This window comes from Azolla caroliniana, unplaced genomic scaffold (genome assembly GCF_043228905.1).
Source record: "Azolla caroliniana isolate FFs.n. ecotype wild unplaced genomic scaffold, voAzoCaro1.0.p SCAF_16, whole genome shotgun sequence".
In the NCBI taxonomy this organism is placed as follows: domain Eukaryota; kingdom Viridiplantae; phylum Streptophyta; class Polypodiopsida; order Salviniales; family Salviniaceae; genus Azolla; species Azolla caroliniana.
Window position 1 is genome coordinate 3,025,520 of NW_028230451.1, and position 12,950 is coordinate 3,038,469.

The 12,950-nt window shown below is 38.3% G+C and overlaps 2 protein-coding genes across 2 annotated transcripts; one reads left to right on the top strand and one right to left on the bottom strand.

The window, feature by feature from the left end:
* The first annotated feature begins 2,410 nt into the window (after positions 1-2,410).
* Positions 2,411-5,600, top strand: LOC147853591 (uncharacterized). The gene is made up of 4 exons (XM_087332630.1): positions 2,411-2,647; positions 3,591-3,829; positions 4,427-4,988; positions 5,262-5,600. Exons 1-4 carry the CDS (start codon positions 2,484-2,486, stop codon positions 5,404-5,406), a joined length of 1,110 nt encoding a protein of 369 aa, XP_087188756.1. The 5' UTR covers positions 2,411-2,483; the 3' UTR covers positions 5,407-5,600.
* Positions 5,601-8,231: 2,631 nt separating this feature from the next.
* LOC147853592 (hydroxycinnamoyltransferase-like) lies at positions 8,232-10,051 on the bottom strand. The gene is made up of 2 exons (XM_087332650.1): positions 9,458-10,051; positions 8,232-9,358 (listed from the first exon to the last, which is right to left on the bottom strand). Exons 1-2 carry the CDS (start codon positions 9,914-9,916, stop codon positions 8,414-8,416), a joined length of 1,404 nt encoding a protein of 467 aa, XP_087188776.1. The 5' UTR covers positions 9,917-10,051; the 3' UTR covers positions 8,232-8,413.
* Positions 10,052-12,950: the final 2,899 nt, after the last annotated feature.

Here is a 12,950-nt window from a genome sequence, read left to right on the forward strand (position 1 = left end):
TATACGTTACGATGGCTAGTCTTCAACTCACATGCATGTAGTAACATAATTTACTACAAAGAGATTCCATTCAATGACTATGACATCCCAAAAGGTGATTGTTGTGACACGAATAAACTATTTACTAGGATGAGATCTTTCTGAATTCCTTATTGTTATTGCACAATTATGTCTTATTTACCTACTATGCTTGCTAGAACAGAAGCAAGGCAAATATTCATTTTTTATAACCCTGTGTGGGTGTTTTGACCACACTATTGGTTACAAATTCTCATTGGAAAGAAGCAACCATGAAGATTATCCTTAAATTTTGATGTCCTAACTAATTGATTTTTTTAGAATCCCTTCTCCTATTTCACTTTAGAAGAAATAAAGACACCATATGACAAAATTCATGCAGAGTGAAAATATTTAGAATGTTGTGAAGTACATTTACTAGAAAACAAGTTTGTTCGGTACCAGGATTGTGTAAATGTTATAGAATAGAACTTGAAAGCACCCAAGTGAAGGTAGTCCTCATTTAACGAGGAAGTCAAGTCTTTTTTGGTGAGGCTACTATATGAGATAATAAAAGGAGATCAAATTGTAGTCCAAAATTTCAATGGGTGTAAGGGGTAGAATTTTTTGCCAGTCTTGAGTTGTATTGTAAGCAAATTAGATAATTTACTATAGCGGTTGAATGACCTGATGGTAGATCATCACTATAGGTTTGGAGAACAAGGTTCATTACGAATATGTGTAAAAGGTTTATTTTGTGCATTCCAACTTCATTATGCACACATACATGTATATCACACATGTAACCTATATGTATTTCACAAATGTTTTATGTTTACATGTGCGGTTGACGAACAAGGTTTGATTCAAGGGAGGATGAATTTTTATGTGGTATCAATGTAAAAGAAACTTCAAAAGAAATGTGGTACTAATTTTTATGTGGATCCTGACTTCCAAATAAGACCACACAAGGAAACTCCAAATGGTGTGAAACAAACCAATTCAAATTCACATCAGAGGACATCCATATGGTTCCAACATATTCTTATCTTAAGGCCAAGTAGCAAGAGTCAACATCCTACATTGTCTCCCTACACCACACATGTGGAAGATGAATATTGTCAACGTAAAGTGTTGAGGATGGTCATCTCACAACATCCAAATGAGGAATTGGGATCCTATTTATACCCACTTGCTTCATATCTATCCTTTACCTCCTTCCATAATTACATTGACACATTACGAAACACAACAAACATCAAACTTGTCATCTCACCACCATAGTTTAAAGGAGGTTCAAAGATCTAGATATATATTGTGCATTGCTACAACTATTAAAAAATCGAAAGGCGTGTGTGATAAAGGACGCTACGTCGTTTAGAGTGAGCTTCATGCTTCCTTCCATAGAGAATGGACAATAATTCTTTCCACCATTGTAGTTCATATCATGGGGGGTCCCCCGTGACAATGCTATTAACTTGCACTTTCCATTTAGTATGCACCAATGAACATCTATATCATTCTTTTGGTATGGACTAGAATGATCTACTATCATCATCAACAATTTCTAGAAAGCATGTATTTTGAATTCCATGGTTGGCTATATGAACATATTCAGACAATACAAAAGTGAGGATTATGTTTAGAGTTTTGCAACCTTAGGTTAAGCAAAGTTGGAAATTTGACATGAGGTAGGGATGTTTTCCCTAGTGGATTTGGTGTGACAAGGGAACTCACTAGCAATTGACATTTATATTACATAGAAAACACAAGCAAAAAACTCATTGTTTGGCATAGATTATATTACCTTTGGGTTTGGAAGCATCCAAGCATACATAGATGCAGAGCTGAATTCAATACTCAAAGAGGTATTCGTGTAATCTTTGGAAAGTTGCTCAATCTTGATTAGATTATCCCTAGGTTGTCAATTGAGGATACCAAAGGGTGAATCCTATGCTTTTGAGGGTAACGGAGATCAAATAGTTCATTTGCAAATTGCCACAGTACAATGTATCTTATGAAAATGCAAGGGGCATTCGGATAAGGATCAAAGAAAGTAAATGGGTGTCCGAGTGTTTCTCCCTAAAACAAAATATCTAAGCTACCTCAAAGTTGTTGCGAGGGAGGTTCACATGAATAGAAATATGAATATAAGGCAATTTGTTTTTAGCAATTTGCCTTAGCCCTATGTACATTGTACATGGAACCTAAACTCCACACACGCCTATACATGCACATTACCACTACATACACCTACACATATATGCTACTACATACACATACACATACACATACCATATACCATATACCATATACCATATACTTCATCACATGCTACATACATGTAACTCAATCCTCTTCCATGGACGTTCTTTTCTAACAATAAATTACCTCATCGATAGTTCAAAGTTCCATTTTCTTATTTAACCCCCTCCCCAATTCTCTCTTTCAAATATTTCTCCCTATCCATAACCATAACCATAGCCATGGCCATGGTCTTAGCTTCACCATCATCTTCTTCATCTTTCTTCTTCTTCCTATTCTTCTTGGTAAACTCTTCTCTCATCCACCTCTCAACCTTCACCGATGCATCACATTTCCCTCCTCTTGATCTATCATCGTCAGTCTTGATTCCTCCTCTTGGTAATAGGTATTCATACATATATCATGATTCCACAAAATCTTATAAGAAGCAAACATTATGTTGTCCATCCATACCCCCATAGAAAACACAATGGAAAAAGACAGATTTCATGAGAAACAAACAGCCGAGTCAGTCATGCTTGTTCTTTCAAAGTTTAAAGCATTGCATTATAGCTTAAAACAAGGTTTCATTAATTTAATTATCTATCTATCCATAAACATACATACATTGACGTTATTGTGCCATAGTATGTAGTGGGGAAAATTGGTACAAAGAAAAATACACCAGCAATTTTCCTTTATTTTGCCGCCATGCCCCTATATTTTTCTTATTTCTATTTAATGCCCATGGGCAACCCACAAAAACTAGCTTGCTATCGTAGAAAGTATATTCCTCAGAAATAATGAAAACCTGAGGGACGTTTTTGAGGGGGCCCATAAAACAAAAACTTGAAAGGGTATTTTAGGTATTTAAAAAAAAACATGCTTGCTTCTTTTCAGGATTTCTCAATCACTCACAAATTAACATTAAGTACATGAATTAAATCTTTATATATGTACATATATATGTCTATCTTATCTATATTAATTTCTCATAACTAAGAAATGAGTTTCACTAATTATGATGTTTCTTGTAATTAAGAAAGCAAGCTTGTCCTGATTGTGAGGTATAGGAGCTTAAACTTACTTCTAAATTGCATCAATTTCTATGTAATTAAGAAGCTTAAAAATTGTGGAGTATATTGCCTCAATTAAACACCAATTGACTAATTATTTGCTCTTTTGTCCTTTTTTCTTTCCAATTCTCTTAATTGTGTGCTTGATCTTATTTTCCATGTGATTAGGGGCCCCATGTGTTTAACTAACCTTAATCCACTAAACCACACTTGACACAAAGTTGAATATATCATGCAAAAAATGTTGTTTACACTAAACTTACATATGTGCAGTCTCTTGATTAAGACAAGGGCGGAGAATGGGTATGTGCACTACCGATGCTTCTCGAATAACAAATGGGTGGCCATTGCAATGTCCACAGACCTACTAGACGTGCACACCAATAACATTGTGGGTAGATACTCTCATGCGAAACACCCTTTACTAGATCCGAGAAACGCAGGCACTTGGACCATCCTCAATAATGAGGGAGACCATGCCGAATCTGGTCATCCATCTAGTCTTGTCACCGGTAAGTAAGTAGGACATTGTTTGAATTTTATTGCTTTATTTTGACTCTCTTATATATTTAATGCTTATCCATTTTTATAAGTGGGTGGATGGTTTTGTACATGCTCAATCCAAGGTCTTGATAGCTATGGTGCATACACGACCTCTAGGGCTTATGGGTTTCTAAAGGCCTAGGCACCTCCTTGTGTCAAGTCATTTCATTCAGACGAAGATCCTATGATTCTCATAATGCCTAGTTCAAGTTGCTTGCCACATATACAATACAATAGGCGAAAGTAATAGTAGACATAATACGGGATGCACCTAAGCCTCTACCCAAAAGAGAGGCCTTAGACTCCAATGATAATGATTGGGTGCACCTACGTATTCACATTTTCTTTAATGGAGGAAAATTCATTTGATTACATTATTCAATCATATCTTCCTACAGTTGTTTGATCTCATGCCAATGTATGATTTTGATATCCATAAGTTTTGCATATGCATACAATATTGTGATCATGAATGTATATGTTTGTGGATGTAGAATGATTGTTAGTACTTGATCTATACACTACATTACGTTATTGCAATCTCAACATATCAACAATGCTTGTAGGAACTCAAATAGCTATTGCAAAACCCAAAACAACCTATGATCTACCCGACATTCTAGCACTCGCAACAAACCACACATTTGAAGGGACACTATCCATGGTATCTTACATAGCTAGGGTGAACACACAAGGAGGTCTTCTACAAAATGGGGGAACTTGTAATCGAACCATAGACAACAAATTAGTAAAGGTGCCATTCACGTCAGAATTTCATTTTTGGAAGCAAGATTTAGTACCCCCGAGCATGCCTAGAACATTGGTTTTGGAGTCACAAAGGCCAATTGAAGGGTTTTATGGACAAGGTGTCATAATGTATATCTATGATGGCATTGAGTGGAAAGAGAAAAGTGTGAATGCCAAGATGTATGATGTGCCAGGGGGCACACTACTTGGTTCTTTCTTCACGAGAAGTGTTCCTGATGAGAAAGGTGGAACTTATTGCTGGCACTTGGATAACCCCGACGGCTTCACACTTGTTGGAAAATTAGCATGCAAACCAGAGCCGGTCTCTCTTGATTGCTTGCCATGGTCCCTCAATGTCATCACTTCTAGCAATGGCAACTTGTAAGTGTCGTTATATCTAGGAAGGTTTACTACATTAAGTATGCACATGTACACAATTTACATTCCATTTAGATATGGTTAAAGATAAATGTGACATGGTGTGTTTTTCTAGTCCCACATAGCTTTTTATCCACATTATGCACAAGTCATCATGCAATCATGCTCACCTTGTATGTGTGCTACGTTTTGCTTATGTACATGTGAGGGGTTGAGGCTTATCTTTTATTTATTTACGAGACAAATACATATAAGCTTACTATTAAATTTTGTCAGGACAAAATTTGGGCCCTACACCCATGTACAAGTGTTGTCTACAAAAGGTGGTCTTCCACCAACAAGGCTTCCCATCGGCCTCCAGAAGGGACATATTTGGCGGTCTCCTTTCTCGGCTATTTTCTGGTTCTATTCCAACATGTAAATTTAATAACTCTTTTGTCTTTGTTTCATGAACAGTTTTATAATCCATTACAAAGGATAAAAGATCTAATCTAGGAAGCTAAGTATTTTCTTCTTCACTTTTAATGTCATCTATTAGCGTTTGCAATGTAGAAGAATAATGACTTGCATTATCTACACGTAAAGCAATATGACATGAGGATCAACTTTCATTTGCACATGCACATGCAGAGAATAGTGAAGCTAGAAAAGTATATTTATCTATTTCCATGCTTCTACATGCCTTTAGTGACCGTGTACATGGGTGGTAAGTTTACTAATAAACAAAATTTCTATAGTTTTTCGTAGATCGAATCATATTCTCCCTTAGCTAAATATGTTAGAACTTTAGAGTAGGATCTTGCCATATTTCATTAATTAAGAGATAATTATATGTCTTATTTGTATTCAAAAGGTTTCATAGAAGTATTAAGTGTTGTCATTCGTTGACTTGGTCTTTCTTGATGACCAACATAGCCCCTTGTTATACACTAGTGCACAACTCGAGCAAAATTCACATGTAGACATGCCTTTCTTTGTATGAGGTCAAACAAAATCACCTAATGTTAAAAACCTATGTTTGATAATAAAAAATCAATAACACATTTCAATTATGAAGTTTACCAAATTTGAGAAATTCTAGTAGAAAGTCAAGATCATAATGAAGACTATTTTAACTTTTTGGCAAAAAGGTTCTTCTCTCAACAAAGACATGGATCACCTTGTTTGAGACCCCACATTGTAAATGCCTTGTTGTGATAGGTGAAGATTCATGAACCTAATGCATTGAATGGAAATTAGTCACATATAATGCTCCTAAGGATTTGAAAAGTTAAATTGAACATGTTGGAGAGAGGAGGAAATGTTGTGACTTGTGATAGTTTGTCTTTCTTAATTAGGAACATGAAAAATGTTCTGAACATGTTGGCAACATTGGTCAAACAAAATACTTCCTAGGTTAAAGACATGGATGATTGGAACTTTACCAAGAGATGATGTCTTGAGATATATATCATTTATATTTTTGTTCCAAATGTTGGTAAATTGCGAAATGTCAATTAACTATTACCACCCACTCGCATGTCAAAAGTTTTACTCCTTTGGGGTGGGAGTGGGGGGTGAGAAATTTGACATGACAATAAACAACGACAAAATTTGTTCACATGGATGCAAGAACTATAGACATAGAGCATGAGATGAACATACATGGTGAAAAGTGAGGAAATTCACGAAAATAAATGGTTGAAAAGCCACAAACAAAATAGAGTGTACTTATTTTAGTTTAAATAAAAACATGTACCTTTGAAAAGTACTTACCCCAAATGAATGGATGCGAGTTGGCCATTGGAAACCAAATTGATGAGCATGAAAATACAATGCCACATTGATTTTTTCCCCCATCGTATCTATGCCCACTATATTTTCCTCATATATACATATAGGTATGCCCTCACAATGTTTAACTTATTATGTCGAGTCCACTTGATTGATTCTAAATTTGAGGTAGGCCAGGTTGTAGTTAGAGGGGGATGGTTTTGTCTATATGTTGACCATCAAGGTAAATACAAGATGATTCATTTCATGGTGGCTTTACGATTGGTCATAGTGATTAATCTCGTCACCTCATATTTTATCTCTATGTAGGATTTCATTCTTTTTTTTGTCCAAAAAAACACTACTTCGCATTAGTTAGCAAACAAAGTACATCAAAGACCAACAAATTTTAGCAAAACTCATTTTGGCCTTCTCACCAAAGTGATCATAGTTCCCACCCCCTCATTTACAACAAAAGTATCCCATCAACTCTTTTAACATGGTAATTAACTTGTAACACAACTATACATATGTACAGCTCCTGGTGACTAATGGAAGCCATTAGCGAAAACAATCATCTGGGTGCTTGGTAGTTCTATTTAGGCTCTGATGATGATTTGACCACCATAGGAGAATTGCCCCATTTTAGTGGAAACTTTGACCAAGCTCTTTCTTCTTCATCCGATTCCCCTTGATTCGAGTCGTACCGTCGTCGCAACCAAGATACCAGCTCGAACCAGATGTTTAACAACACCTCATTGCTTGGGAGCTTTTGTTGTTGAAAAACAATATTAGAATGCTTAGTCTAAATGTGCTAGACCGATAAGCAAGCCACCATCATCCACATCTCCTAAAAAAATGCAGGGTTTGTGCCAGGTCGAACTCCAGCACATTGAAACACATTGCCATCTTGCACTATAAATCCATAACCATGGGGTTTTAATTGTTCCGCCCAACCTTCCCCTGTTAACTTCAGCCCCTGTTGTAAGGACCCCCATACAACTCTCCCATTCACACCGCATGCTGCCATGATCTTGAGACTTCTACCCCAAATGCTAAATTATCGTCTCTACGCAATTCCAATAACAATGAGGGATTGATTCCAAAGAGTGTCCACACATCTTGCAACCAACCTCCCCACCACGACCGTAAGCTTCTCTTTCAATCTAACAAGATTTCTTAATTTTCATTTCTACAAGTGAGCAAACTACAAGTTAGAATATTATTTCGGTGTTGTAGGTCATGTTGGTCTCTTTGGAGACTTAAAACACCTTTTTCCTTCTTTGCCTTTCCACATCTTAGTTTTTTTTTGCATATTATTTGATGGTAAAGGGATTTTTACATGTCATGGAAAATGCTTTAAAGCTATCAAAACATTTGGTCAAACGTTGGAAAAACCTTTTGACATTTTATTGTAAATCTTAGTAAAAGTTAATTTAACGAGGAAACCAGAAGATATATATAACTACAAGTTTTAAAAATCCAGGAACAATGTACAAGAAAGATCCTTGGATCCTAAATGTATAGCCAAAATGATTTCAAAAGCCTCAACAACTTTCTAACTATTGAAACACCATGAGAACATGCTCATAAAACTTCACTACTAGTACTACTTACAACTTACAACTACTACTACTACTAGTCACAACTTACTACTATTACTAGCACCACTAGTTTTAGTTGTAGTAATAGAAGGGGTTAGAGACCGGTTTGGCCAAGAAAGTGGGATCACTAAGGAGTCCTTCCATGGCATTAGATGGAAGAGCCATGCATATCTCTATGTCCCCGGCTCCTGCTTTGGCATCGTTACCAAGCCTACCCCCAAAAAGAACCATCTCGCCATTGCCACGAACTTTGGCGGGCCTAACTGCGTCCGGACGCCCCCACCCGAACTCGACATCATACACGGGGAACCTCGGAGAGCTCACCACACCCATCATGTCGTATCCCGTGGAGTCATTGCGTATCTCCTCGAAGCTATTCCCATGTAACTCGAGCCAGTGCAAGCACGAGACGAGGGACTCGTGAGTGCACGCGAGGACGGCCTCATGGATGCGTTCGGCCGTGTGGCCGAGCTCCTCGTCCAGGAGATCACCCGTGAGTGCGTAGGCAGTCGAGAGGTGTATGACATTGCCGAAGTAGGAGGAGGGCAATGGTGGGTCCATCTTGCTCCTAAGGTTGGCCACCACCATGAACCTTAACTTGGTGTCCCGAGAGGATTGCCTCGCCTCGGTCACTCGCTGCCAGAAGTGGGCACACAAGACCTCATAGGTAGTGTAGCTTCCCCCGGCCTCGGCTTTCAACTTCTTGATGGACGATGCCGGCAGCACAAACACGCATTGCATCAATGCCTTTGGGGGCTGCTCGAACACCTTGGGATGATTATCAGCACGACACTTCTGCATCTTTGCCTTATACCGATTCGCTTCGTGTTCGGACGGAGGCCCATTAAGTGCTAGCCTCTCTCTGTCGTGAATCGGTGGCAGCGTGGCAGCGCCTATACGACAACCCCTTGCACATTCCCCCCATGCGACCATGAAATCCCACAATGACTTCCCGTCCGCCACGATGTGGCTGTATGACATGCCCAATGAGATCCCGCCGTCCATAAACCGGGTCACCTACTTCTTCCAAACAAGCCAAACACATTCAATTACCCTTTTGATGGTCCTCATCCACTGTGCTCAACAAATTCTCATTTGTTTAAGTTATGTATGTACCTGGATGGAGAGTAGAGGGCATGTGTAGAGGCGATCCCCTGTGTGATCAACATCTTGACAAAGATTGTCATAGATTGGCATCATTGGGAAACCTTCTTGGCTAATGTCGCTCATTGGGGACTCGATTGAGGCCTCGATGAGTTCGACACCGGCACCGTTGCAATTGATGATGAGACGTCCGTGGGAATCTAGGGCTAAACGTCCCGCCCACGGAAAGTAGTGGACAAGCACAACGGAGAGGCTTGTCTTAAGGGTCTCAATGGCATCGTGGTAGCTAGTAGTAGTGGTGATGTTGGGATAGAAGAGGAGTCTCTTGTTGTAGTGTAAGTCTCGCCAATGTATGTCGATTGATGAGAGAAACAAGTGGCGTTTCGAGGAAGGGGAGGCAGGTGTTAAGGTGGTGGACTTCTCAATGGACGGAGGAGGAGGACAACGACCCACTTTGGGCTTAGGTGCCATGGAACACTACACCTAGGATTAAGAGTGAGGTGATAATCTCATCACCTTGTGAACCCTTTTCAAAATGCTCAATGAGTGCATCGAGGTGTACAAGCAAGTATATAATATAATTTAACCCTCCCCATGGGGAGATCTCATTCCACAATACACTTAAATATGCATATCATTATTTACATTACCGAAAAGGGGAGACACTCTTTACACCAAAAAGACCTAACAGTGACACCAATGATAAAGTTAAAGTTTTAAATTCATGTCACATGACTGACAAGTGTCCCTTAGAGTTTTTATGACGATAGATGCCTCATCTGATGTTGAGATGGATGGTGATAATTCAAAAATCACAAAACAAAAGGGCAAGTTCCCGCTTCCTTACAAGTTACAAGTGAAAAAAACTTGAAATTTTTTATTCACACATAATACTCACTTTGCCAGCTCCAAGATCACGTGAATTCCATGACAATCCATACCCATGAATGGTCCACCCATGACTATAAATAACCCAACTTTGACAATTCACAACCCATGGATGACCAATCCATGATACCATTGATTTCCATTTGCAACTTAATCATTTGGCTAGCAATGGGCACGGTTCGGTTTCTTGGCCTTGAAACCAAACCAAACCATTTATTTATATTAAAAACCAAACCAGATTGTTTAAATTTTATGAAGCCATTTAAACCGAACCGTTTAGAGCCGAACCGTTTATGAAAATTTTAGAACCAAACCAAATTGGTTTATCATAAATCAAAACCAAACCAAACCTTTAAACCAAACCACATAAGCTGAAACCGCTAAACCGTGAAAATCAAAACCAAACCGAACCGAAACTGAAAATCCGCTAAACCGCTAAACCATGAAATTCAAAACCGAACCGAACTAAAACCAAACCGGATCATAATATTTGAAACCAAACCAAACGGTTTATTTATCTTTGAACCAATAAACCATTAAGCCATGGCTTAACGGTTCGGTTCGGTTTGAGTCGAAACCGTGCCCATTGCTACATTTGGCAAGGGAAAATAAGTAATGAAATTGATTTTGCTTTTAAATTTTGATCAAAGTTCCCCTTGTCACCTAGGGTGGGTTAGGTTTAGGTTGCCTTTCACCTGTCATGCTTATTTTGAAAAAAGTGGAGGTTTGGCTTTTTAAAAAATGATTAAAATTGTTATTCATATTCTCCAAGAGGGGTTGCTTGCATTGATCTAAACCCTAAATCCTAAACCTTTCAAAATCGAAGATGCATTGTCCTAACAGGTAGCTCAAATATAAGACTATTAGGTGTGAGACTTTAGAGAAAATTTGGATCTAATTTGGGCCTTTTAGAAAGGAGGATATTTGAAATATTCCTTTATGAAGTTTGTAGCAACAATGGGTTGAAGTGGACAAGCTTGTAAATTACATCGTGGAATTAACATGTGTTTGTTTAAAGGCTAAACAGGACCACTAGGGACTTGAACCAAAGAAGATGATGTCCTTTATGAAGGGTCATGGTTTTGGGGCAATGCGAGTTGGCATGTCGTTGTGCGTTTGATGATCTTTTGTTTCTTGATTTGTGTATGTATGTTCACTTGGGAGCACATGGTCTTTGTGTGAAAACGTAATCCTACATTTCATGATCAAGTGTGTTGGAGCATGTAAATACAAATGAAGTGTGCTCATATGGAGTTGAATTAGTGAAGTATGTATAATGAGTGATAGGATTCACGGGGTATATACAGTGTTGGGCAAAGTCCTAGGAACAGTGTCAACGTTCCGGTTGGGTTGGGACATTTGCCGGTCAAGGTGGGGGGAAGTCGGAACTGATTCCGGTTAGAATTTCCCCAAAACCGGAATCTAGCCGGTTAATGTTTTTGTAACCGGCTATTTATGCATTTTTTTAAAAAAATGTTTAAAAAAACAATTTTCCCTATTTCCCCCTCTTTCGTTGTGTTTTCCTTGTTTGTTTTCCCCCTCTGGCTCCACTCTCGAATCCCTCTTTTTCATGTTTTCCCTCTCTTTTCATGTTTGTCTGTATTACCTCTTCTCAATTGCCAATCCTTATGACTCGAAAGTCGAGACTTGACAATCCATACACAAGTAATCGCATATATTATCAATTGTTTACAAATATTGACATCAATCTGTACATTCGTTGGGGACCTGACTGATGCTGACAAATCCTCTATAATTGGTTATGAAGAAGAAAAAACAGTGGAGGAGGAACAACAACGGTGGAGGTAGGGTATGATGCATTATTTAATTAATTAGTGTTAATTTAGTTAATAACTAGTCTCTGTATAAAAAAAAAATAGAACATACAGAGAGAGAGAGAGAGAGAGAGAGAGAGAGAGAGAGAACCCCGTCTTACTTGGCTTTCGTTGTTGTTGATTATGGCGGGCTTTTGTGTAGTGTTAATTTAGTTAATAACTAGTCTATGTATAGAAACATTAGAACATAGAGAGAGAGAGAGAGAGAGAGAGAGAGAGAGAGAGAGAGAGAGAGAGAAAACCCCGTCTTACTTGGCTTCCCCTGTTGTTGATTATGGCGGGCTTTTGTGTACATATATACATATGCATAACAACCTAGATATGAAGAAGGAGAAGAAGGAGAAGAAGAAGAAGAAGAAGGTGATGGTGATGATAATGCAGATGGATTCGTGTAAGGGAAATTGTTGAGTTTCTTGATGTGTAGATTTTACTACCCTATATGTAGTATAACGCAGCATTGACGAAGATTCGATACCACTCCCTTCGTTAGATATCTTTTTTATTATTACCTAAGCTACCCATTGACACAACATGGACACACACACACACACACACACACACACACACACACATACACAGCTTCAAGATACGGTTATCAACGATGACTCCACCCAAGGTAGACTAGATTTAGAATGTTTTGTAAGAGAACACGAAATATGCGTGGGATTCAGAAATCACCATTGGTCAAGACATAGAGATAATTCAAAGTCATCATGCATCAATGTTGTGTTGAGGTCAAGGTCTAACATCAAGAATGATTGACTGATTGTGTGTGTGTGTGT